The sequence below is a fragment of the Oncorhynchus mykiss genome, chromosome 30, assembly GCF_057628025.1.
Source record: "Oncorhynchus mykiss isolate SJ-2025 chromosome 30, ASM5762802v1, whole genome shotgun sequence".
NCBI classification, from domain to species: Eukaryota; Metazoa; Chordata; class Actinopteri; order Salmoniformes; family Salmonidae; genus Oncorhynchus; species Oncorhynchus mykiss.
In genome coordinates this window covers 3,526,384-3,552,518 of record NC_143051.1, presented here as the reverse complement: position 1 = coordinate 3,552,518, position 26,135 = coordinate 3,526,384, and the positions used below count along the sequence as shown (strand labels likewise).

General features: G+C 42.6%; 1 protein-coding gene across 1 annotated transcript in view; it reads left to right on the top strand.

The window, feature by feature from the left end:
• Positions 1 to 26,135, top strand: part of csmd2 (CUB and Sushi multiple domains 2) — a gene marked incomplete at its 5' end in the record, with an annotated part of 597,374 nt that overhangs the window by 458,968 nt on the left and 112,271 nt on the right. The window contains 5 exons of the mRNA XM_090227432.1: positions 571 to 759; positions 21,836 to 22,021; positions 23,850 to 24,044; positions 24,710 to 24,883; positions 25,105 to 25,278. Coding sequence (XP_090083558.1) covers positions 571 to 759; positions 21,836 to 22,021; positions 23,850 to 24,044; positions 24,710 to 24,883; positions 25,105 to 25,278 — 918 coding nt within the window. The remainder of the gene's footprint in view (positions 1 to 570; positions 760 to 21,835; positions 22,022 to 23,849; positions 24,045 to 24,709; positions 24,884 to 25,104; positions 25,279 to 26,135) is intronic.

Genomic DNA, 26,135 nt, shown 5'->3' with positions numbered 1-26,135 from the left:
GTACAGTATATTATCACTGTCGTTGTACAGTATATTATCACTGTCGTTGTACAGTATATTATCACTGTCGTTGTACAGTATACTGTCTTTGTCGTTGTACAGTATATTATCACTGTGGTTGTACAGTATATTATCACTGTCGTTGTTTAGTATATTATCTCTGTTGTTGTACAGTATATTATCACTGTCGTTGTACAGTATATTATCTCTATCGTTGTACAGTATATTATCACTGTCGTTGTACAGTACATTATCACTGTCGTTGTACAGTATATTATCTCTGTCGTTGTACAGTATTTTTTCACTGTTTCGACCAACTATTGTTTCTTGTTTATTCACAATATCATATGACAGCCCCCCCTAACAACCTTTTCTTATATTAATAATGTTTTCACCAACTTTTGAAACTTTTCAGACATTTAAACATAATAGTTGTTACTTTGTTTATTCACAGCAGCGTATTGCAGCCCAGCTAGCAAACTGTGGAAACCTTTCAGATTTAGTCTAAATATTTCAATGTTGTTGTTGTTGTTGTGGTTTCATTAAATGCGGTTGTTTGTTTATCCACAGCGGCATACTGCAGCCCACCTAGCAACCCTCTCAATGGAACAGTCCACAGTCAGACAGGCACCAAGCTAGGCAGTACCCTACGCTTCAGCTGTGACCAGGGTTTTCGTCTGATTGGCCAAAGCAGTGCCACCTGCACCCGCACCCCCCAGGGGATTTATATATGGAACGCCCCCGTACCGCTCTGCCAAGGTAAGGACATGAACCACAGGGGATCTACATACAGCATGGAACGCCCCCGTACCGCTCTGCCAAGGTAAGGATATGAACCACAGTGAATCTACATACAGTATGGAATGCCCCCGTACCGCTCTGCCAAGGTCAGGATATGAACCACAGGGGATCTAAACATGGAACGCCCCCGTACCGCTCTGCCAAGGTAAGGACATGAACCACAGGGGATCTAAACATGGAACGCCCCCGTACCGCTCTGCCAATGTATATGGAATTTGTCCCAATACTCTTTGTTCTCTAAAATGGGGGGACTTTGTACAAAAGTAATTTATAAACCGTTCGGAAAGAATTCAGACCCCTTTACTTTTTCCACAATTTTATTCTAAAATTGATCAAATAAAATAAATCCTCAATTTATACACAACCCCATAGAGATAAAGTGAAAACAGATGTATTGAAATTATTAAACGTATATTAAACAAATAACTTACTTACATACAGTGGGGAGAACAAGTATTTGATACACTGCCGATTTTGCAGGTTTTCCTACTTACAAAGCATGTAGAGGTCTGTAATTTTTAATCATAGGTACACTTCAACTGTGAGAGACGGAATCTGAAATAAAAATCCAGAAAATCACATTGTATGATTTTTAAGTAATTAATTTGCATTTTATTGCCATGACATAAGTATTTGATCACCTACCAACCAGTAAGAATTCCGGCTCTGTACCTGTGATAAGAATTACAGACCTTACATGCTTTGTAAGTAGGAAAACCTGCAAAATCGCCGGTGTATCAAATACTTGTTCTCCCCACTGTAAATATTCAGACTCTTTGCTATGAGACTCAACATTGAGTTCAGGTGCATCCTGTTTCCATTGATCATCCTTGAGATGTTTCTACAACTTCATTGTAGTCCACCTGTGGTAAATTCAATTGATTGGACACGATCTGGAAAGGCTCACACCTGTCTATATAACACACCTGTTTATTTAACACACCTGTCTATATAAGGTCCCACAGTTGACAGTGCATGGTAGAGCAAAAACCAAACCATGAGGTCGAAGGAATTGTCCGTAGAGCTCCGAGACAGGATTGTGTCGAGGCACAGATCTGGGGAAGGGTACCAAAAAATATTCTGCAGCATCGAAGGTCCCCAAAAACACAGTGGCCTCCATCATTCTTAAATTGAAGAAGTTTGGAAACACAAAGACTCTTCCCAGAGTTGGCCGTCCGGCCAAACTGATGGTCAACGACATAACTCTATAGTTTCTCTGTGAAGATGGGAGAACCTTCCAGAAGGACAACCATCGGGGAGATGACCAAGAACCCGATGGTCACTCTGACAGAGGTCTAGAGTTCCTCCTTTGAGATGGGAGAACCTTCCAGAAGGACAACCATTTATGCAGCACTCCACAAATCAGGCCTTTATGGTAGAGTAGCCAGACAGAAGCCACTACTCAGTAAAAGGCACATTGCAGCCCACTTTGAGTTTTACAAAAGGCACCTAAAGGACTCTCAGACCATGAGAAACAAGATTCTACTCAGTCTGATGAAACTCAGTCTGATGAAACCAAGATTGAACTATTTGGTCTGAATGCCAAGCGTCACGTTTGGAGGAAACCTGGCACCATCCCGTTGGGATGTTTTTCAGCGGCAGGATTGAGGGATGGTATTGAGGGAAAGATGAATGGAGCAAAGTACAGAGAGATCCTTGAGGAAAACCTGCTCCAGAGCACTCAGGACCTCAGACTGGGACGAAGGTTCACCCTCCAACAGGACAACGACCCTAAGCACACAGCCAAGACAACACAGGAGTGGCTTCAGGACAAGTCTCTGAATGTCCTTGAGTGGCCGCGCCACAGCCCAGACTTGAACCCAATTGAATATCTCTGGAGAGACCTTGAAAATAGCTGTGCAGCGACGCTCCCTATCCAACCTGACAAGAGCTTGAGAGGATGTGTAGAGTACAATGGGAGAACACCCCAAAAACAGGTGTGCCAAGCTTGTAGCGTCATACCCAATAAGACTCGAGGCTGTAATCGCTGCCAAAGGGACTTCAACAAAGTACAGAGTAAAGGGTCTGAATACTTATGTAAATGTAAAATATTTTCTTTATATATACATTTGCAAAAATGTCGATAAACCTGTTTTTCCTTTGTCATTATTGGGGTATTGTGTGTAGATTGTTGAGGAAACAAAACTATTTAATACATTTTATAATAAGTCTGTAAAGTAAACAAATGTGGAAAAAGTCAAGAGGTCTGAATACTTTCTGAATGCACTGCATATTTATGAATACAACTATTTCGATGGAAGTGATGGTCTACTCAGTTTCTTTGAGGCTTCTGTGCCTACAAGTTTTTACCTCTACCACTTAGCACTTAATTGGCCAAAATTGGACAAACTCAGTGGCTGATTCAAAGGAAGAAATGGAAGCCACTTCAACAAGCTGCCTAGACATTGGGGCTAGACATAAACTCAGCAAAAAAAGAAACAGACCTTTTTTCAGGTCTTTCAATGATAATTCGTAAAAAAATTTGTCATTGTAAAAGGGTTAAAAAACTGCTTCGCATGCTTGTTCAATGAACCATTGGGGCGACAGGTAGCCTAGTGGTTTGAGTGTTGGACTTGTAACCGAAAGGTTGCAAGATCAAATCCCCGAGCAGACAAGGTAAAAATATGTCGTACTGCTCGTTGTGTGCGTGATTTCCTGAAAGACAGGAATGTCAGTGTTCTGCCATGGTTAGCCAAGAGCCCGGATCTCAATTCCATTGTGCATGTCTGGGACCTGTTGGATCGGAAGGTGAGGGCTAGGGCCATTCCTCCCGGAAATGTGTGGGAACTTGCAGGTTTCTTGGTGGTAACATCTCACAGCAAAAACTGGCAAATCTGGTGCAGTCCATGGGGAGATGCACAAATACATACGCATGTTAAGTTTGCTGAAAATAAACGCAGTTGACAGTGAGATGATGTTTATGTTTTTGCTGAGTTTACATAAATACTGCATTGACTGGACCTGAATAGGTTGAATGATTCTACAGTGTTCTTTTCATTTATCTATTCTGATTGGTGGCGATTCAGATTTAGGAAATGCCTTTCCTACTCACACATTAAGAGTATTTACCTTATTCAGTAGCTGTTGCGCTGGTATAAAGATCGGGAGACAGGCGCCGGAATGCGTAATAGGGTTTATTATTTCTATACCTCAAACTACAGCGTTTACCATGTAAAGGCAAGGGGAAGAACACTGAACAAACACGTATACAAACCCAAACAAAAGAACGAGGATTACCTCAAATAAATAACACAAGCGCACAATGATTTACACACGGGATGAGACCCGTAATCATCTGCGCAATCCACAGCGGTACGAAAGCCAAAACACACAGCACAGGGACTCACACCTACCAACGTAAATAGTAACAATAATCGACAAGACAATGGTGAACCAAGGGCTTATCCAGTTACTAATCTCTGGGAATAGGGCACACTTATACAGTTACTCTGGGAATAGGGACCAGCTGTGCGTAATGAAAGTTACGGAGGGATCGGTGACAGTTGCGTAACTCTGCAGGTGTGAGTCAATTTAATTCAAACATTTTTTTTCCAGTACATTCATCTTAAGACATCCGCAAAACACCAGTCTCAACGTCAACAGTGAATAGGCGACTCCGGGATGTTATCCTTCTAGGCAGAGTTCCTCTGTCCAGTCTCAATATCAACAGTGAAGAGGCGACTCCGGGATGTTATCCTTCTATGCAGAGTTCCTCTGTCGAGTCTCAACATCAACAGTGAAGAGGCGACTCCGGGATGTTATCCTTCTAGGCAGAGTTGCAAAAAAAAAAGCCATATCTTAGACTTGCCAAAAATATATATATATTAAGATGGGGGAAAAAACAGACACTGGTCACGGGTACTATTTAATGAAGCTGCCAGTTGAGGACTTGTGAGTTGTCTTGTTTCCCTAATGTACTTTTCTTCTTGCTCTGTTGTGCACCGGGGCCTCCCACTCTTTCTATTCTGATTAGTGCCAGTTCGCGCTGATCTGTGAAGGGAGTAGTACACAGCGTTATATGAGAGCTTCAGTTTCTTGGCAATTTCTCGCATGGAATAGTTTTCATTTCCCATAACAAGAATAGACTGACAAATTTCAGAAGGAAGCTATTTGTTTCTTGCCGTTTTGAACCCACAAATGCTGATGCTCCAGATACTCAACTACTCTAAAGAAGGCCAAGTGTATTTCTTATTTAATCAGAACAGTTTTCAGTGGTGCTAACAGAATTGCAAAAGTGTTTTCTAATGATCAATTAGCCTTTTAAAATGATAAACTTGGATTAGCTAACACAACGTGCCATTGGAACACAGAAGTGATAGTTGCTGATAATGGGCCTCTGTACCCCTATGTAGATATTCCATTAAACATTCTGCTGTTGCCAGCTACAATAGTCATTTACAACATTAACAATGTCTACACTGTATTTCTGATCAATTTGATGTCATTTTAATGGACCAAAAATGTGTTTTTCTTAAAATAACAAGGACAAGTGACCCCAAACTCTTGAACAGTAGTGTACATATTCTTCTCTGTTTCAGCACCAATTGGTCGATGAAGAAAATACTGTAATCTTGTAGATGATCTAGGTTTTGGAAATCTGAATCATAAAAAACAGTTTTTGGGGAGCCTTTACGCACTAAAGAAAATAAAAAAAGTGGTTTAATTAGTTCTGAAAATGTAACCCATCAAATCAAATACAAAACAACAGATGTAAACTAACATTGAAGTTTCCCGACAATTCAAAGAGAAAAAAGAGAAATGATATGAACATAATAACACAAAGAATAAATCCACAATGAGTATCGATAACGTGGCTATGTACACACAGTACCAGTACCGAGTCAATGAGCAGGGGTACGAGGTCATTGAGGTAGGGGTTGTAACGAGTCAATGAGCAGGGGTACGAGGTCATTGAGGTAGGGGTTGTAACGAGTCAATGAGCAGGGGTACGAGGTCATTGAGGTAGGGGTTGTAACGAATCAATGAGCAGGGGTACGAGGTCATTGAGGTAGGGGTTGTAACGAGTCAATGAGCAGGGGTACGAGGTCATTGAGGTAGATATGTACTAATAGGGGTAGTGGTTGTAACGGGGTTGTACCGGGGTTGTAACGGGGTTGTAACGGGGGTTGTAAAGGGGGTTGTAGAGGGGTTGTAACAGGGGTTGGAACGGGGTTGTAATGGGGGTTGTACCGGGGTTGTACTGGGGTTGTAACCGGGGTTGTAACGGGGGTTGTACCGGGGTTGTAACGGGGGTTGTAACGGGGTTGTAACGAGTGCGCTGAAAGTCAGGAAGAAAGTTCAGGGAGTGTTTAATTTTTTTTGTTAAATAAACAATGAACACGAAACACAAACAACACACCGACATGAAAACAGAGTCAATAACATATGAGGAAAGAACCAAGGGGAGTGGCAGATATAGAGAAGATAATCAAGGAGGTGATGGAGTCCAGACGAGTGACAGATATAGGGAAGATAATCAAGGTGATGGAGTCCAGGCGAGTGACAGATATAGAGAAGATAATCAAGGAGGTGATGGAGTCCAGACGAGTGACAGATATAGGGAAGATAATCAAGGTGATGGAGTCCAGGCGAGTGACAGATATAGAGAAGATAATCAAGGAGGTGATGGAGTCCAGGCGAGTGACAGATACAGGGAAGATAATCAAGGAGGTGATGGAGTCCAGGTGAGTGTCATGAGGCTCAGGTGCGCGAGACGATGGTGACAGATGTGCGGGATAATCAGCAGCCTGATGACCTAGAGGCCGGAGAGGGAGTATACGTGACGGGGGTAAAATGACTTGTCAACAGGATAGATTATAAACGGTAGCAGCAGCACATGTAATGAGTCAACAGAGTTAGAGGTGACAAGGGTCAATCCAGATAGTTTAACCAAAAGCTACCCAGACTATCTCAGATTCAGATCAACTCTATTATCCCACCAGTGGGAAATTCATTTGGTCATGAGCCTAATAAGACAGTACACAAAACATGAAACACAGAAACTACACAATATAATTAACTAGAAGTGCTTTAGCTACACATTGAAAGTGAATGTGCAGTATGCTGTATATTGGAGGGATCATCAGACTATCCATTCTACAGCCTAATGGCTGATGGTATAAAACAGTCCCCGTATCCGTCTGTTTTAATTTTCTTCTGAAGAAGTCTTGCCCGGCTGCTGCTGTGACTCAGTTTTGAGTCTGTCTTGTAAAATGCTTTAAAGATGTAGAAGGATGAGTTTGGTGTACAGTAATTGATCTGTAGCAATTATCCTTCCCGCCGTCTTAGTCGAGCGCTGAAGCTTGACTTGGTCTTGCACTCGCATGTTCACAAACACGCATTTCAGAGCAAAGGACAACACACTCTGCAGGTCGGATTTATAGAACATTTGTAAGATATTGAGGTTGAAAGAAAAAACATTCTCTGTTGCAACTTCCAGGTCATCGGCGCAGGCCGTCGTCAGGGCCGTCGTCAGGGCCGTCGTCAGGGCCGTCGTCAGGGCCGTCGTCAGGGCCGCCCAGTCAGTGGATTCAAAACAGTCCTGGTGGTCTTCTGTCTCTTCAGGAGTGTAACATATTGCTGATGTGATGCTAAATGTTCAGGTAGATTGCACATGTTAAAGTCTCCCATGATTAGCTGTTTATGCTTCAGGTGACTCTGTTTTCCGCCTGGGATACAAGGTCATGAATCAAGTCGGCAGCTATTCGGATGTGAATGGAGGGGGCTATGTAGACAATAAATAGTCAACCTGATTTATTTCTCATGGCAGGTGGTACGGCCCTAAGGTTTAGAGCAAGAAGTTCAATATCTTTAGTACAGACCTTGTGCTTGGTTTTAATGTGGGCAGGACTGCAATATTTATTGTTGATGAATGCACAAATTCCACCGTCTTTTCTCTTCCCAGAGTTGATGTTTCGGTCCATTCTAACGATTGTGTAGCCATCCAGCTACACAGCGGAGGAGGGATCCTGTTCCGTAAGCTCAGGTCCCAGGTCCCAGGTCCCAGGTCTCAGGTCCCAGGTCCCAGGTCCCAGGTCCCAGGTCCCAGGTCTCAGGTCTCAGGTCTCAGATCCCAGGTCTCAGGTCCCAGGTCCCAGGTCTCAGATCCCAGGTCTCAGGTCTCAGGTCTCAGGTCCCAGGTCCCAGGTCCCAGGTCTCAGGTCCCAGGTCCCAGGTCCCGGGTCTCAGACCTCAGACAGATCAGATCAGACCAGGGTACAAGCCCGTAACTCCTCAGTCTAATTCCTTTCTACATGTCCATGCATAATAGATGGAAGAGGTTTTCTGAAGGGTTGGTTTATTTTTAAAATTCCTCCTCTTCTGCCAGGCTTCCTTGGTTTTAGATGCCTTTTATTGGGAACATGTTGTATTGATGGTGGTGTTCCAGTGTAGACGTGCAGCAAAGGGAGATTAAGCAGGACATCCCTTGCGTATGATATCTGCGGTTGTGGATCGCTGTACCCATTGACTGTTAGGTCGACAGCTTGTTAGAACTAACTGTCAAAGTACTGCTATTTGCCTCATTATTATTATTATTATTATTATTATTATTATTATTATTATTATCATTATTATTATTATTATTATTATCATTATCATTATTATTATTATTATTATTATTATTATTATTATTATCATTATTATCATTATTATTATTATTATTATTATTAGTATTATTATTATTATCATTATTATTATTATTATTATCATTATTATCATTATTATTATTATTATTATCATTATCATTATTATCATTATTATTATTATTATTATTATTATTATTATTATCATTATCATTGTTATTATTGTTATTATTATTTAATTTTTTCTAACCAGGTAGGCCAGTTGAGAACCAGTTCTCATTTTACAACTGCGACCTGCGATTTATTAGCTGTACGATTTAATAACGCTCAAAACCTAGTTGGTTAAGGTGAATCGCAACTTTAAAACACTGCAAAAGAAGAAAAAAAACAAACACGGAAGGGACCATGTTGCTGTAAGAACGGACACCTTCCCTTTAAATATGGATCATTCTGATGGGGGGTAGAAGCTGTTCCCTTTAAATATGGATCATTCTGATGGGGGGTAGAAGCACTTCCCTTTAAATATGGATCATTCTGATGGGGGTAGAAGCACTTCCCTTTAAATATGGATCATTCTGATGGGGGTAGAAGCACTTCCCTTTAAATATGGATCATTCTGATGGGGGTAGAAGCACTTCCCTTTAAATATGGATCATTCTGATGGGGGTAGAAGCTGTTCCCTTTAAATATGGATCATTCTGATGGGGAGGTAGAAGCACTTCCCTTTAAATATGGATCATTCTGATGGGGAGGTAGAAGCACTTCCCTTTAAATATGGATCATTCTGATGGGGAGGTAGAAGCACTTCCCTTTAAATATGGATCATTCTGATGGGGGGTAGAAGCACTTCCCTTTAAATATGGATCATTCTGATGGGGGTAGAAGCACTTCCCTTTAAATATGGATCATTCTGATGGGGGTAGAAGCTGTTCCCTTTAAATATGGATAATTCTGATGGGGGTAGAAGCACTTCCCTTTAAATATGGATCATTCTGATGGGGGTAGAAGCACTTCCCTTTAAATATGGATCATTCTGATGGGGGTAGAAGCTGTTCCCTTTAAATAAGGATCATTCTGATGGGGGGTAGAAGCACTTCCCTTTAAATATGGATCATTCTGATGGGAGGTAGAAGCTGTTCCCTTTAAATATGGATCATTCTGATGGGGAGGTAGAAGCTGTTCCCTTTAAATATGGATCATTCTGATGGAGGTAGAAGCACTTCCCTTTAAATATGGATCATTCTGATGGGGGGGTAGAAGCTGTTCCCTTTAAATATGGATCATTCTGATGGGGAGGTAGAAGCTGTTCCCTTTAAATATGGATCATTCTGATGGGGGTAGAAGCACTTCCCTTTAAATATGGATAATTCTGATGGGGGGTAGAAGCACTTCCCTTTAAATATGGATCATTCTGATGGAGGTAGAAGCTGTTCCCTTTAAATATGGATCATTCTGATGGAGGTAGAAGCTGTTCCCTTTAAATATGGATCATTCTGATGGGGAGGTAGAAGCTGTTCCCTTTAAATATGGATCATTCTGATGGGGAGGTAGAAGCTGTTCCCTTTAAATATGGATCATTCTGATGGAGGTAGAAGCACTTCCCTTTAAATATGGATCATTCTGATGGGGGGGTAGAAGCTGTTCCCTTTAAATATGGATCATTCTGATGGAGGTAGAAGCTGTTCCCTTTAAATATGGATCATTCTGATGGGGGTAGAAGCTGTTCCCTTTAAATATGGATCATTCTGATGGGGGTAGAAGCTGTTCCCTTTAAATATGGATCATTCTGATGGGGAGGTAGAAGCACTTCCCTTTAAATATGGATCATTCTGATGGGGGGTAGAAGCACTTCCCTTTAAATATGGATCATTCTGATGGGGGTAGAAGCACTTCCCTTTAAATATGGATCATTCTGATGGGGGGTAGAAGCACTTCCCTTTAAATATGGATCATTCTGATGGGGGTAGAAGCACTTCCCTTTAAATATGGATCATTCTGATGGGGGTAGAAGCACTTCCCTTTAAATATGGATCATTCTGATGGGGGGTAGAAGCACTTCCCTTTAAATATGGATCATTCTGATGGGGGTAGAAGCACTTCCCTTTAAATATGGATCATTCTGATGGGGGTAGAAGCACTTCCCTTTAAATATGGATCATTCTGATGGGGGTAGAAGCACTTCCCTTTAAATATGGATCATTCTGATGGGGGGTAGAAGCACTTCCCTTTAAATATGGATCATTCTGATGGGGGTAGAAGCTGTTCCCTTTAAATATGGATCATTCTGATGGGGAGGTAGAAGCACTTCCCTTTAAATATGGATCATTCTGATGGGGAGGTAGAAGCACTTCCCTTTAAATATGGATCATTCTGATGGGGGGTAGAAGCACTTCCCTTTAAATATGGATCATTCTGATGGGGGTAGAAGCACTTCCCTTTAAATATGGATCATTCTGATGGGGGTAGAAGCTGTTCCCTTTAAATATGGATAATTCTGATGGGGGTAGAAGCACTTCCCTTTAAATATGGATCATTCTGATGGGGGTAGAAGCACTTCCCTTTAAATATGGATCATTCTGATGGGGGTAGAAGCTGTTCCCTTTAAATAAGGATCATTCTGATGGGGGGTAGAAGCACTTCCCTTTAAATATGGATCATTCTGATGGGAGGTAGAAGCTGTTCCCTTTAAATATGGATCATTCTGATGGGGAGGTAGAAGCTGTTCCCTTTAAATATGGATCATTCTGATGGAGGTAGAAGCACTTCCCTTTAAATATGGATCATTCTGATGGGGGGGTAGAAGCTGTTCCCTTTAAATATGGATCATTCTGATGGGGAGGTAGAAGCTGTTCCCTTTAAATATGGATCATTCTGATGGGGGTAGAAGCACTTCCCTTTAAATATGGATAATTCTGATGGGGGGTAGAAGCACTTCCCTTTAAATATGGATCATTCTGATGGAGGTAGAAGCTGTTCCCTTTAAATATGGATCATTCTGATGGAGGTAGAAGCTGTTCCCTTTAAATATGGATCATTCTGATGGGGAGGTAGAAGCTGTTCCCTTTAAATATGGATCATTCTGATGGGGAGGTAGAAGCTGTTCCCTTTAAATATGGATCATTCTGATGGAGGTAGAAGCACTTCCCTTTAAATATGGATCATTCTGATGGGGGGGTAGAAGCTGTTCCCTTTAAATATGGATCATTCTGATGGAGGTAGAAGCTGTTCCCTTTAAATATGGATCATTCTGATGGGGGTAGAAGCTGTTCCCTTTAAATATGGATCATTCTGATGGGGGTAGAAGCTGTTCCCTTTAAATATGGATCATTCTGATGGGGAGGTAGAAGCACTTCCCTTTAAATATGGATCATTCTGATGGGGGGTAGAAGCACTTCCCTTTAAATATGGATCATTCTGATGGGGGTAGAAGCACTTCCCTTTAAATATGGATCATTCTGATGGGGGTAGAAGCTGTTCCCTTTAAATATGGATCATTCTGATGGGGAGGTAGAAGCACTTCCCTTTAAATATGGATCATTCTGATGGGGAGGTAGAAGCACTTCCCTTTAAATATGGATCATTCTGATGGGGGGTAGAAGCACTTCCCTTTAAATATGGATCATTCTGATGGGGGTAGAAGCACTTCCCTTTAAATATGGATCATTCTGATGGGGGTAGAAGCTGTTCCCTTTAAATATGGATAATTCTGATGGGGGTAGAAGCACTTCCCTTTAAATATGGATCATTCTGATGGGGGTAGAAGCACTTCCCTTTAAATATGGATCATTCTGATGGGGGTAGAAGCTGTTCCCTTTAAATAAGGATCATTCTGATGGGGGGTAGAAGCACTTCCCTTTAAATATGGATCATTCTGATGGGAGGTAGAAGCTGTTCCCTTTAAATATGGATCATTCTGATGGGGAGGTAGAAGCTGTTCCCTTTAAATATGGATCATTCTGATGGAGGTAGAAGCACTTCCCTTTAAATATGGATCATTCTGATGGGGGGGTAGAAGCTGTTCCCTTTAAATATGGATCATTCTGATGGGGAGGTAGAAGCTGTTCCCTTTAAATATGGATCATTCTGATGGGGGTAGAAGCACTTCCCTTTAAATATGGATAATTCTGATGGGGGGTAGAAGCACTTCCCTTTAAATATGGATCATTCTGATGGAGGTAGAAGCTGTTCCCTTTAAATATGGATCATTCTGATGGAGGTAGAAGCTGTTCCCTTTAAATATGGATCATTCTGATGGGGAGGTAGAAGCTGTTCCCTTTAAATATGGATCATTCTGATGGGGAGGTAGAAGCTGTTCCCTTTAAATATGGATCATTCTGATGGAGGTAGAAGCACTTCCCTTTAAATATGGATCATTCTGATGGGGGGGTAGAAGCTGTTCCCTTTAAATATGGATCATTCTGATGGAGGTAGAAGCTGTTCCCTTTAAATATGGATCATTCTGATGGGGGTAGAAGCTGTTCCCTTTAAATATGGATCATTCTGATGGGGGTAGAAGCTGTTCCCTTTAAATATGGATCATTCTGATGGGGAGGTAGAAGCACTTCCCTTTAAATATGGATCATTCTGATGGGGGGTAGAAGCACTTCCCTTTAAATATGGATCATTCTGATGGGGGTAGAAGCACTTCCCTTTAAATATGGATCATTCTGATGGGGGGTAGAAGCACTTCCCTTTAAATATGGATCATTCTGATGGGGGTAGAAGCACTTCCCTTTAAATATGGATCATTCTGATGGGGGTAGAAGCACTTCCCTTTAAATATGGATCATTCTGATGGGGGGTAGAAGCACTTCCCTTTAAATATGGATCATTCTGATGGGGGTAGAAGCACTTCCCTTTAAATATGGATCATTCTGATGGGGGTAGAAGCACTTCCCTTTAAATATGGATCATTCTGATGGGGGTAGAAGCACTTCCCTTTAAATATGGATCATTCTGATGGGGGGTAGAAGCACTTCCCTTTAAATATGGATCATTCTGATGGGGGTAGAAGCACTTCCCTTTAAATATGGATCATTCTGATGGGGGTAGAAGCACTTCCCTTTAAATATGGATCATTCTGATGGGGGTAGAAGCACTTCCCTTTAAATAAGGATCATTCTGATGGGGGTAGAAGCTGTTCCCTTTAAATATGGATCATTCTGATGGGGGTAGAAGCTGTTCCCTTTAAATATGGATCATTCTGATGGAGGGTAGAAGCTGTTCCCTTTAAATATGGATCATTCTGATGGGGGTAGAAGCTGTTCCCTTTAAATATGGATCATTCTGATGGGGGTAGAAGCACTTCCCTTTAAATATGGATCATTCTGATGGGGGTAGAAGCTGTTCAGGGTCCGGTTGGTTCCAGACTTGGTGCGTCGATACTGCTTACTGTTCTAATGTTGGACGATTAGTGTATATAGAATTATATCAGGGAGAATAGTGTACAATAGTAGGCTATACCCTCGTCTATTACCTGCACTGACCATGGGACTGTGTGATGACAAGTCTTGCGCCATGCGTCAGGTTCAACCTGTTACGGCTCGGTCTGCACTTCGCTCCATCACAATGTAATTATCCTACATGTCTGTTTTGTATTATCAACTGTTACTAATGATCCTCAGCAACAGCCACACGGCTGTGACGGCGTTTACAGAGGAGGCAAATTAAGGTAAACTAAACAATGTAATTAAATGGAATGATAATCTAGGCTATACCATCTGAAGGGAACTAACAGTACATTGGGCTCCCGATGGTGCAGCGGTCTAAGACACTGCATCTCAGTGCTAGAGGCGTCACTACAGACCCTAGTTCAGAGGTCTAAGACACTGCATCTCATTGCGTCACTACAGACCCAGGTTCAGTGGTCTAAGGCACTGCATCTCAGTGCTAGGGGCGTCACTACAGACCCTGGTTCAGTGGTCTAAGGCACTGCATCTCAGTGCTAGGGGCGTCACTACAGACCCTGGTTCAGTGGTCTAAGGCACTGCATCTCAGTGCTAGAGGCGTCACCACAGACCCTGGTTCGATTCTAGTCTGTATCACAACCGGCCGTGATTGGGAGTCCCATGGGGTGGCGCACAATTGGACCAGCGTCGTTAGTGTTTGGCCGGGGTAGGCCGTCATTGTAAATAATAATTTGTTCTTAACTGACTTGCCAAGTTAAATAAAGGTAAAAAAATATATATAAAAAAATGTACAGTTGAATATGTGTGGTTATTAGTCTGACTGTCCATACTGATAGTGGTTCATATTTAACGCGATAGAAAAAGGAGACAGAGAAAGTCCGGCTAGTCTATAATTAAGACGTTTTAAAGTTAAAAGTCTATACAACTTAAATTCTGCATGATTGCACAGTATTTCATCAACTTGACACTATCAAAGGTGACATGCTTCAGTTTGCTGCCTTATGACTCATTTCACGTTTGCCTCCAGTGATCATAAGGTAAATTAGGTCTAAAACATGTGTCCTTTGTATATTTCACATCTCATAACATATCACTAATTTACCCAGCCCTTATCAATAGCTCTGATCAATAGCTCTGATCGATAGCTCTGATCGATAGCTCTGATCGATATCTCTGATCAATAGCTCTGATCAATAGCTCTGATCAAGTTGTAAATGACAGTGTATGGAGAATGGTGTTATTTCTACCAAGAAAAATAAAGTAGATGCATTTTCCGCTTGGAACCGGCATGTTGGCTAGGCCTTATTCGTGGTTTCCTCGTGTATAAAGGTGGTGGAATCAGGGTTAGAATACAGCGTATCTGTAGACACATTTATTCTCTCTCAACCCCAAATGTATAGCAGGTGAATACAAAGGTGTTCTCATGCTTATGTTGAAAGGTCAGAATATTGGTAGAGAGAAGTGCATTTAAAGGAAATTACATTATATTAGCTGGTTGGAATCCCCCCCATGTACAGTGGCAAGAACAATTATGTGAACCGTTTGGAATTATCTGGATTTCTGCATATATTGGTCACCAAATTTGATCTGATCTTCATCTAAGTCACAACAATAGACAAACACAGTCTGCTTACACTAATAACACACAAATTATTGTATTTTTCTTGTTTCTATTGAATACATCATTAAACATTCAAAGTGTATATTGGAAAAAGTATGTGAACCCTTAGGCTAATGACTTAGGCTAATTGGAGTCAGGAGTCAACTATCCCGGAGTCCAATCAATGAGACGAGATTAGAGATGTTGGGTAGAGCTGCCCTGCCCAGTAAAAAACACTCACAAAATATGAGTTTGTTATTCACAAGAAGCATTGCCTGATGTGAACCATGCCTCGAACAAAAGAGATCTCAGAAGACCCAAGATTAAGAATTGTTGACTTGCATAAAGCTGGAAAGTGTTACAAAAGTATCTCTTAAAGCCTTGATGTTCATCAGTCCACGGTAAGACATTGTCTATAAATTGAAAAAGTTCAGCGCTGTTGCTACTCTCCCTAGGAGTGACCATACTGCAAAGGTGACTGCAAGAGCGCAGCGCAGAATGCTCAATGAGGTTAAAGAAGAATCCTAGAGTGTCAGCTAAAGACTTACAGAAATCTCTGGGACATGCTAACATCTCTGTTGACAAGTCTACGATACGTAAAACACTAAACAAGAATGGTGTTCATGGGAGGACACCACGGAAGACGCCACTGCTGTCCAAAAAAAGTATTGCTGCACATATGAAGTTCGCAAAAGAGCATATGGATGTTCCACAGCACTACTGGCAAAATATTCTGTGGACAGATGAAACTAAAGTTGAGTTGTTTGGAAGGAAGGAACACACAACACTGTGTGGAGAGAAAAAGGCACATCACACCATCATCTAAACCTCATCCCAACTGTAAAGTACGGTGGAGGGAGCATCATGGTTTGTGGCTGCTTTGCTGCCTCAGGGCCTGGACAGCTTGCTATCATCGACGGAAAAATGAATTCCAAGGTTTATCAAGACATTTAGCAGGAGAATGTCAGGCTATCTGTCCTCCAATTGAAGCTCAGCAGAAGTTGGGTTTTTGCAACAGGACAACGACCCAAAACACAGAAGTAAACCAACAACAGAATGGCTTCGACAGATGAAAATACCCACTCTGGAGTGGCCCAGTCAGAGTCCTGACCTCAACCCGATTGAGATGCTGTGGCATGACCTCAAGAGAGCAGTTAACACCAGACGTCCCAAGAATATTGCTGAACTGAAACAGTTTTGTAAAGAGGAATGGCCCAAAATTCCTCCTGACTACAGAAAACGTTTGGTTGAGGTTATTGCTGCCAAAGGAAGGTCAACCAGTTATTAAATCCAAGGGTTCACATACTTTTTCCACCCTGCACTGTGAAAGTTTACACTGTGTGTTCAATAAAGACATGGAAACATATAATTATTTGTATGTTATTAGTTTAAGCAGACTGTGTTTGTCTATTGTTGTGACTTAGATGAAGATCAGATCAAATTTGATGACCAGTTTATGCAGGAATCCAGGTCTTTCCAATTGGTTAGTGAACTTTTTGTTGTCGCTGTAGATTACTTTCCGGTACACTTTCAAAATCTCTCATTCTGTTGTATAGAAATATTAATGCCAAGGCTTCTAATGTGTTGATGGTGGTGTGGGGGTCCTCTAATGTATTGATGGTGGTGTGGTGGTCCTCTAATGTATTGATGGTGGTGTGGTGGTCCTCTAATGTGTTGATGGTGGTGTGGGGGTCCTCTAATGTATTGATGGTGGTGTGGTGGTCCTCTAATGTATTGATGGTGGTGTGGGGGTCTCTAATGTGTTGATGGTGGTGTGGGGGTCCTCTAATGTATTGATGGTGGTGTGGGGTCCTCTAATGTATTGATGGTGGTGTGGGGTCCTCTAATGTATTGATGGTGGTGTGGGGTCCTCTAATGTATTGATGGTGGTGTGGGGGTCCTCTAATGTGTTGATGGTGGTGTGGGGGTCCTCTAATGTATTGATGGTGGTGTGGGGGTCCTCTAATGTATTGATGGTGGTGTGGGTGGTGTGGGGTCCTCTAATGTATTGATGGTGGTGTGGGGGTCCTCTAATGTATTGATGGTGGTGTGGGTGGTGTGGGGTCCTCTAATGTGTTGATGGTGATGTGGGGGTCCTCTAATGTATTGATGGTGGTGTGGGGGTCCTCTAATGTATTGATGGTGGTGTGGGGGTCCTCTAATGTATTGATGGTGGTGTGGGGTTCCTCTAATGTGTTGATGGTGGTGTGGGGGTCCTCTAATGTATTGATGGTGGTGTGGGGTCCTCTAATGTATTGATGGTGGTGTGGGGTTCCTCTAATGTATTGATGGTGGTGTGGGGTTCCTCTAATGTATTGATGGTGGTGTGGGGTTCCTCTAATGTATTGATGGTGGTGTGGGGTTCCTCTAATGTATTGATGGTGGTGTGGGGTTCCTCTAATGTATTGATGGTGGTGTGGGGTTCCTCTAATGTATTGATGGTGGTGTGGGGTTCCTCTAATGTATTGATGGTGGTGTGGGGGTCCTCTAATGTAATGATGGTGGTGTGGGGTTCCTCTAATGTATTGATGGTGGTGTGGGGGTCCTCTAATGTATTGATGGTGGTGTGGGGGTCCTCTAATGTGTTGATGGTGGTGTGGGGGTCCTCTAATGTATTGATGGTGGTGTGGGGATCCTCTAATGTATTGATGGTGGTGTGGGTGATGTGGGGGTCCTCTAATGTATTGATGGTGGTGTGGGGGTCCTCTAATGTATTGATGGTTGTGTGGGTGGTGTGGGGTCCTCTAATGTGTTGATGGTGGTGTGGGGGTCCTCTAATGTATTGATGGTTGTGTGGGTGGTGTGGGGTCCTCTAATGTATTGATGGTGGTGTGGGGGTCCTCTAATATGGTGTGGGTGGTGTGGGGGTCCTCTAATGTATTGATGGTGGTGTGGGGGTCCTCTAATGTATTGATGGTGGTGTGGGGGTCCTCTAATGTATTGATGGTGGTGTGGGGTTCCTCTAATGTATTGATGGTGGTGTGGGGTTCCTCTAATGTATTGATGGTGGTGTGGGGTTCCTCTAATGTATTGATGGTGGTGTGGGGTTCCTCTAATGTATTGATGGTGGTGTGGGGGTCCTCTAATGTATTGATGGTGGTGTGGGGGTCCTCTAATGTATTGATGGTGGTGTGGGGGTCCTCTAATGTATTGATGGTGATGTAGGGATCCTCTAATGTATTGATGGTGGTGTGGGGGTCCTCTAATGTATTGATGGATGTGTGGGGGTCCTCTAATGTATTGATGGTTGTGTGGGGATCCTCTAATGTATTGATGGTGGTGTGGGGGTCCTCTAATGTATTGATGGTGGTGTGGGGATCCTCTAATGTATTGATGGTGGTGTGGGGGTCCTCTAATGTATTGATGGATGTGTGGGGATCCTCTAATGTATTGATGGTGGTGTGGGGGTCCTCTAATGTATTGATTGTGGTGTGGGGTTCCTCTAATGTATTGATGGTGGTGTGGGGGTCCTCTAATGTATTGATGGTGGTGTGGGGGTCCTCTAATGTATTGATTGTGGTGTGGGGGTCCTCTAATGTATTGATGGTGGTGTGGGGATCCTCTAATGTATTGATGGTGGTGTGGGGGTCCTCTAATGTGTTGATGGTTTTGTGGGTGGTGTGGGGTCCTCTAATGTATTGATGGTGGTGTGGGGGTCCTCTAATGTGTTGATGGTGGTGTGGGGGTCCTCTAATGTATTGATGGTGGTGTGGGGGTCCTCTAATGTATTGATGGTGGTGTGGGGGTCCTCTAATGTATTGATGGTGGTGTGGGGATCCTCTAATGTGTTGATGGTGGTGTGGGGGTCCTCTAAAGTATTGATGGTGTTGTGGGGTCCTCTAATGTATTGATGGATGTGTGGGGGTCCTCTAATGTATTGATGGTGATGTGGGGGTCCTCTAATGTATTGATGGTGGTGTGGGGGTCCTCTAACGTATTGATGGTGGTGTGGGTGGTGTGGGGGTCCTCTAATGTGTTGATGGTGGTGTGGGTGTCCTCTAACGTATTGATGGTGGTGTGGGGGTCCTCTAATGTATTGATGGTGGTGTGGGGGTCCTCTAATGTATTGATGGATGTGTGGGGGTCCTCTAATGTATTGATGGTGGTGTGGGGATCCTCTAATGTATTGATGGTGGTGTGGGTGGTGTGGGGGTCCTCTAATGTATTGATGGTGGTGTGGGGGTCCTCTAATGTATTGATGGTGGTGTGGGTGGTGTGGGGGTCCTCTAATGTATTGATGGTGGTGTGGGGGTCCTCTAATGTGCTGATGGTGGTGTGGGGGTCCTCTAATGTATTGATGGTAGTGTGGGTGTTGTGGGTTGAATTGTAAACAGGGAGTTGGTGACCATGACTTAACTGAAGAGGTCAAGTAAACTTTTTGTCACAGAGAAGTTAGACAGTCTTTCTTTAGCCAAATAGATACATTAAAAATGTAAACATTTACTAATTGACTTTCTGAATTAAGTTACAATGTGTTCCTTGACGGGGACGAAATGAATAACATGATGATTGTTATCTATGAAAAGGTTTATAGAGTTCATTTTAAGCTTTAATTCTGAAAAGTATATCACACATTTAGTGTAGGTCACACAGATTGTTTGATGGAAGATTTGATTGGTTGATGGAAGATTTGATTTGTCGATGGAAGATTTGATTCGTCAATGGAAGATTTGATTGGTCGATGGAAGATTTGATTCGTCGATGGAAGATTTGATTGGTCGATGGAAGATTTGATTGGTCGATGGAAGATTTGATTTGTCGATGGAAGATTTGATTGGTCTATGGAAGATTTGATTGGTCGATGGAAGATTTGATTGGTCGATGGAAGATTTGATTGGTCGATGGAAGATTTGATTGGTCGATGGAAGATTTGATTTGTCGATGGAAGATTTGATTGGTCGATGGAAGATTTGATTGGTCGATGGAAGATCTGATTGGTCGATGGAAGATTTGATTGGTCGATGGAAGATTTGATTGGTCGATGGAAGATTTGATTGGTCGATGGAAGATCTGATTGGTCGATGGAAGATTTGATTGGTCGATGGAAGATTTGATTGGTCTATGGAAGATTTGATTGGTCGATGGAAGATTTGATTGGTCGATGGAAGATTTGATTCGTCGATGGAAGATCTGATTGGTCGATGGAAGATTTGATTGGTCGATGGAAGATTTGATTTGTCGATGGAAGATTTGATTGGTCTATGGAAGATTTGATTGGTCGATGGAAGATTTGATTGGTCGATGGAAAATTTGATTGGTCGATGGAAGATTTGATTGGTCGATGGAAGATTTGATTTGTCGATGGAAGATTTGATTGGTCGATGGAAGATTTGATTGGTCGATGGAAGATTTGATTGGTCGATGGAAGATCTGATTGGTCGATGGAAGATTTGATTGGTCGATGGAAGATTTGATTGGTCGATGGAAGATTTGATTGGTCGATGGAAGATTTGATTGGTCGATGGAAGATTTGATTGGTCGATGGAAGATCTGATTGGTCGATGGAAGATTTGATTGGTCGATGGAAGATCTGATTTTGTCGATGAAAGATTTGATTGGTCGATAGAATAAAGATGCTGTAAGACACCAGGAAATCATGTAGACGTGGAAACATTTGAAATCTTTCCCCCCGAAATCCCAGCTGCTCTTTTAAAGCCCCTCTCTGCAACATTCTATCCCTCTCAAAACAACCCCTTGTAAAAACCACAGTCATTTCCCATGACGTTTTCCTATGTACGCTTTCCCTCAGAAAGCAAACTAAGGGTTTCAGTTGCCCCACAGCCCTACTCCGGTGGCCAGCTGTGTCAACAGTTGCGGCGGTGCTGTATCAACAACAGCAGTGAATGTGGAAATTGGTAACAGCGGGGCGGCCATTGTGTGCTTCTAAAGTCAACTGCAGGTGTGATCTGTAGTCTGAATTACGTAGCTCTCTACTGACAGAGTCACAAAGGCCACCCTATTCCCTTACTTAGTACGCTTTGACCAGGGCTCTGGTAGGGAATAGGGTGGCGTTTGAGATGCAGACATGTTATGTTTACCCGAGCGCAGACAGGGGGAGGGGGGCGGGGGGGGGGGGGCAAACTAATGTTTATGCCACGATAATGCTTGTGAGAGTGAGAGCATTTGTACACGGGGCATGTGGTGAGAGAAGCTCTATGCAGAGATGGTTGTTCTAAAGCCTCCCGGAGAGTGTTTATGTGCTTTGTCACTGTCGGTTCTTTACCTGAAGGTGAAATAATCCCTTATTCCATCTTGGTTAAATTCATATCTACCAGAGCTCTGTTTTCAATTTTGTAATGTTGTTTTCTCTCTTCATCTCTCTCTCTCTCTCTCTCTCTCTCTCTTTCTCTCTCTTTCTCTCTCCCTCTCTCGCTCTTCATCTCTCTCTCTCTCTTTCTCTCTCTCCCTCCCCCTTTACCCCCCTCCCTACCTCTCTCTTTCAGTGATGGCCTGTGGGATGCCTATACCTCCAGTAAACGGTAGTATTGTCGGGCAGGACTTCACTCTTGGTGCCAGGGCCATGTACCGGTGCAACCCCGGTTTCAGATTGGCCAACCCCCTGGCCGTGTCAGTCGTCTGTCAGGAGTCTGGGAGGTGGAGCTCCAATGAGGCCACGCCCCGCTGCATACGTGAGTAATCCTCATTGGTTGGAGTTGACATACCTATACTGCGTTTATTGCCGCCGGAACAGCCTGAATTCTTTGGGGCATAGATTCTACAATTGCTCAATTTGCTATCAAGGAACCTGACGTGTGCCAGGAAAACCTTCCATCACCGCCACCAGCCTGTAACGTTTTGACACCAGGCAGGATGGGGGCCATGGACTCATGCTGCTTACGTCAAATCCTAACTCTGCCATCAGCATGACGCAACAGGAAGCGGGATTTTGTCGGACCAGTCAATGTTTTTTCAGTCCTCAGTGTTGCCCACCGGAGTCGCTCCTTCTCGGTTTAAGCTGAACTCAGTGTGGTCGTCTGCTGCAGTATCCGTGACAAGGACCGACTAGTTGTGCTCTCTGAGATGGTGTTCTGCACACCACTGTTGTACTGCGCCGTTATTTTCCTGTTTTGTGGTCCAACCTGTAAACTTGCACAGTTCCATGCCGTTCTCCTTCGACCGCTCTTATCAACAAGCAGTTTTTTGTCACACACTCTGTAAACCCACACAGTCATGTGTGAAAAGCACAGGAGAGCAGACGTTTCTGAGATACTGGAACCGGCTCACCTGGCACCTATGATAAAAACATTTTTTACCTTTATTTAACCAGGCAAGTCAGTTAAGGACAAATTCTTATTTTCAATGACGGCCTAGGAACTGTGGGTTAACTGCCTGTTCAGGGGCAGAACGACAGATTGGTACCTTGTCAGCTCAGGGAATTGATCTTGCAACCTTTCGGTTACTAGTCCGCCTGCCCCCCTCTAACCACCTAGGCTACTTGCCTCCCCGTCATACGACGCTCAAATTCGCTTAGTTAACTAATGTTCAATGGAACAGTAACTGAATGCCTTGATGCCGGTCTGCCTGCTTTATATAACAAGACACAGCCATGTGACTCACTGTCTGTAAGAGCCATCCATTTTCGTGAATGGAGTGGTGTACCTAATAAACTGGCCAGCGAGTGTATGTCCTCATTGGTTGGAGTTCAATTGTCATGATTCCTCATTGGTTGGAGATCACTTATCATGAGTCCGCATTGGTTAGAGATCACTTATCATGAGTCCTACTTGATTGGCGATCACTTATGAGTTCCCATTGGTTAGAGATCCCTTATGAATCCTCATTGGTTGGAGATCCCTTATCATGAATCCTCATTGGTTGGTGATCACTTATCATGAATCCTCTTTGGTTGGAGATCCTTTATCATGAATCCTCATTGGTTGGAGATCACTTATCGTGAGGTCTCATTGGTTGGAGATCACATCATTCAGTTCTCATTGGGGCTGCATTTCCTTCCACATTAGTAATGTTTTCGAATACGTTTTTTATAAAAAGGTTTTTATTCAGAATTAGAGTTGTGACAGGGTTCAGCGCCAGGAACATTTCAATGTAAGACTGTTGTATGTGTTCATTTGGGGAGAGATAAATCCCCAGCACTTCTTCACTGTCCAAGAGTCACTAAAAAATTACTGTTAAGATCCAAGAATGAGTTATCACTGCCAAGCTTGTGTCATGTTTAGATTATAAATAACTTAGAAAATTGAGGTTCCTTAGTTTTGGCTTTTATTGTGGCAATTTTAAATGTACTTTGACGACCTAATATAATAAAGTACCAACTATTAAAATCCAATCAAATCAAATCAAATGTTATTTGTCACATGCGTTGAATACAACAGGTGTAGATCTTACAGTGAAATGCTTACTTACAAGCCCTTAATCAACTATGTAGTTTTCTGCAAATAGTTCAGTTAGTCATTTCTGACCTGTGACCTATGTGTATCTGACCCCTGACCTTTGCAGCGGTGACCTGCCCTGACATAGGCCACTCTGCTGTGGATCACGGGAGATGGAGGCTGATCTACGGGTCTCCGAGCCAGTACGACGCCATGATGATGCTCATCTGTGACCCCGGATATTACTACAAGGGTCAGAGGGTCATCCGTTGCCAGGCCAACAGCACCTGGGACTACCCAGAGCCCCGGCCGGCCTGCGAGAGTGAGTCAGAATATACATCTCCCACAATGCATTGTAGAGCAGTACAATCTGCCAATTTCCTTTCAGCCAAGTTGTGCTTTAGATGATGTTGCAGAATGAGAAAGACAAGGTATATGAACCAGATTTACCATGGAAATCATTATCAGTGTTAACTGACCGGACTAATGCTTTACATCTTGACATGTTCTCCTGCACAGAGGAGAGAGAGAATTATTATAATTGTTTACATTTATTTAACCTTTATTTAACTAGGCAAGTCAGTTTTAAGAACAAATTCTTATTTACAATGACGTCCTAGGAACAGTGGGTTAAATGCCTTGTTCAGGGGCAGAACCTTATCAGCTCAGGGATTCGATCCAGCAACCTTTCAGTTATTGGCACAATGCTCTAACCACTAGGCTATCTGCTGCCCCCCCCCCCCCCCCCCCCCCCAAAAAAAAAGATTGATGAACACAGAGATGAGAGAGAGAAAGATTATCCCAGAGGAATGCAGAGAGAAAGAGAGAGAGAGAGAGAAGTGGAGATCCAACAAAATGGATGACATCAAAACAAGAAAATTACCCAAATGAAATAAACCAAGTTGAACATATGAATGTGTTTTGTTGTTCTTTTAGGATTCATTTTTTATTCTGCTTGCCTCATCTCATCTCCTCTCCTCTCCTCAGTAATCTCCTGTGGGGACCTGGGCACTCCTCCGAATGGTAATAAGATCGGGACTCTGACGGTGTTCGGAGCGACAGCCATCTTCTCCTGTAACACAGGTTATACGCTGGTTGGTTCCCGGGTCAGAGAGTGCATGTCCAATGGCCTCTGGAGTGGATCTCAGGTCCAGTGTCTCGGTAAGAGAACCAGAACTAGCTAGAGACAGTTACAAACAAATTTAACCAGTTAAATCTCATTTTGTATTTCAAGATATTTTCATAAAGAACCAGATGATAGCGTTTGGTCAACCATTGTGTTTTCTATGTCTATATGACCTATTTATGACAAACAGAATATATCCCTGTATGCATATGTGACTGTATCCTCTGTCTCTCTCTGTTCTGTCCCTCGTCTCTAGCGGGTCACTGCGGTACCCCAGAACCAATAGTGAATGGTCAGATCATAGGAGAGAACTATAACTACAGAGGTAGTGTGGTCTACCAGTGTAACCCGGGATTCAGACTCATCGGGGTGTCTGTACGCATCTGTGAACAGGACCACCGCTGGTCTGGGCGCACCCCTGTCTGTGTCCGTAAGTACCCAGAGATAGTGGCTACGATATAAGTTAAACAAAAAAAAACTACTGTAATGAATATCATTGGATGTAGACTAGGGTCTTCTTATAGTGTAATGAATATCATAGGATGTAGACTAGGGTCTTCCTATAGTGTAATGAATATCATTGGATGTAGACTAGGGTCTTCCTATAGTGTAATGAATATCATTGGATGTAGACTAGGGTCTTCTTATAGTGTAATGAATATCATTGGATGTAGACTAGGGTCTTCCTATAGTGTAATGAATATCATTGGATGTAGACTAGGGTCTTCCTATAGTGTAATGAATATCATAGGATGTAGACTAGGGTCTTCCTATAGAGTAATGAATATCATTGGAGGTAGACTAGGGTCTTCCTATAGTGTAATGAATATCATAGGATGTAGACTAGGGTCTTCCTATAGTGTAATGAATATCATTGGATGTAGACTAGGGTCTTCTTATAGTGTAATGATTTTCATTGGATGTAATCTAGGGTCTTCCTATAGTGTAATGATTTTCATTGGATGTAAACTAGGGTCTTCCTATAGTGTAATGATTTTCATTGGATGTAAACTAGGGTCTTCCTATAGAGTAATGAATATCATTGGATGTAGACTAGGGTCTTCCTATAAAGTAATGAATATCATTGGATGTAGACTAGGGTCTTCCTATAGAGTAATGAATATCATTGGATGTAGACTAGGGTCTTCCTATAGAGTAATGAACATCATTGAATGTAAACTAGGGTCTTCCTATAGTGTAATGAATATCATTGGAGGTAAACTAGGGACCTACTGGATAAGGTGTAATAATATTTGAGAACATATGACTGATGTGTTTTGGGATAGT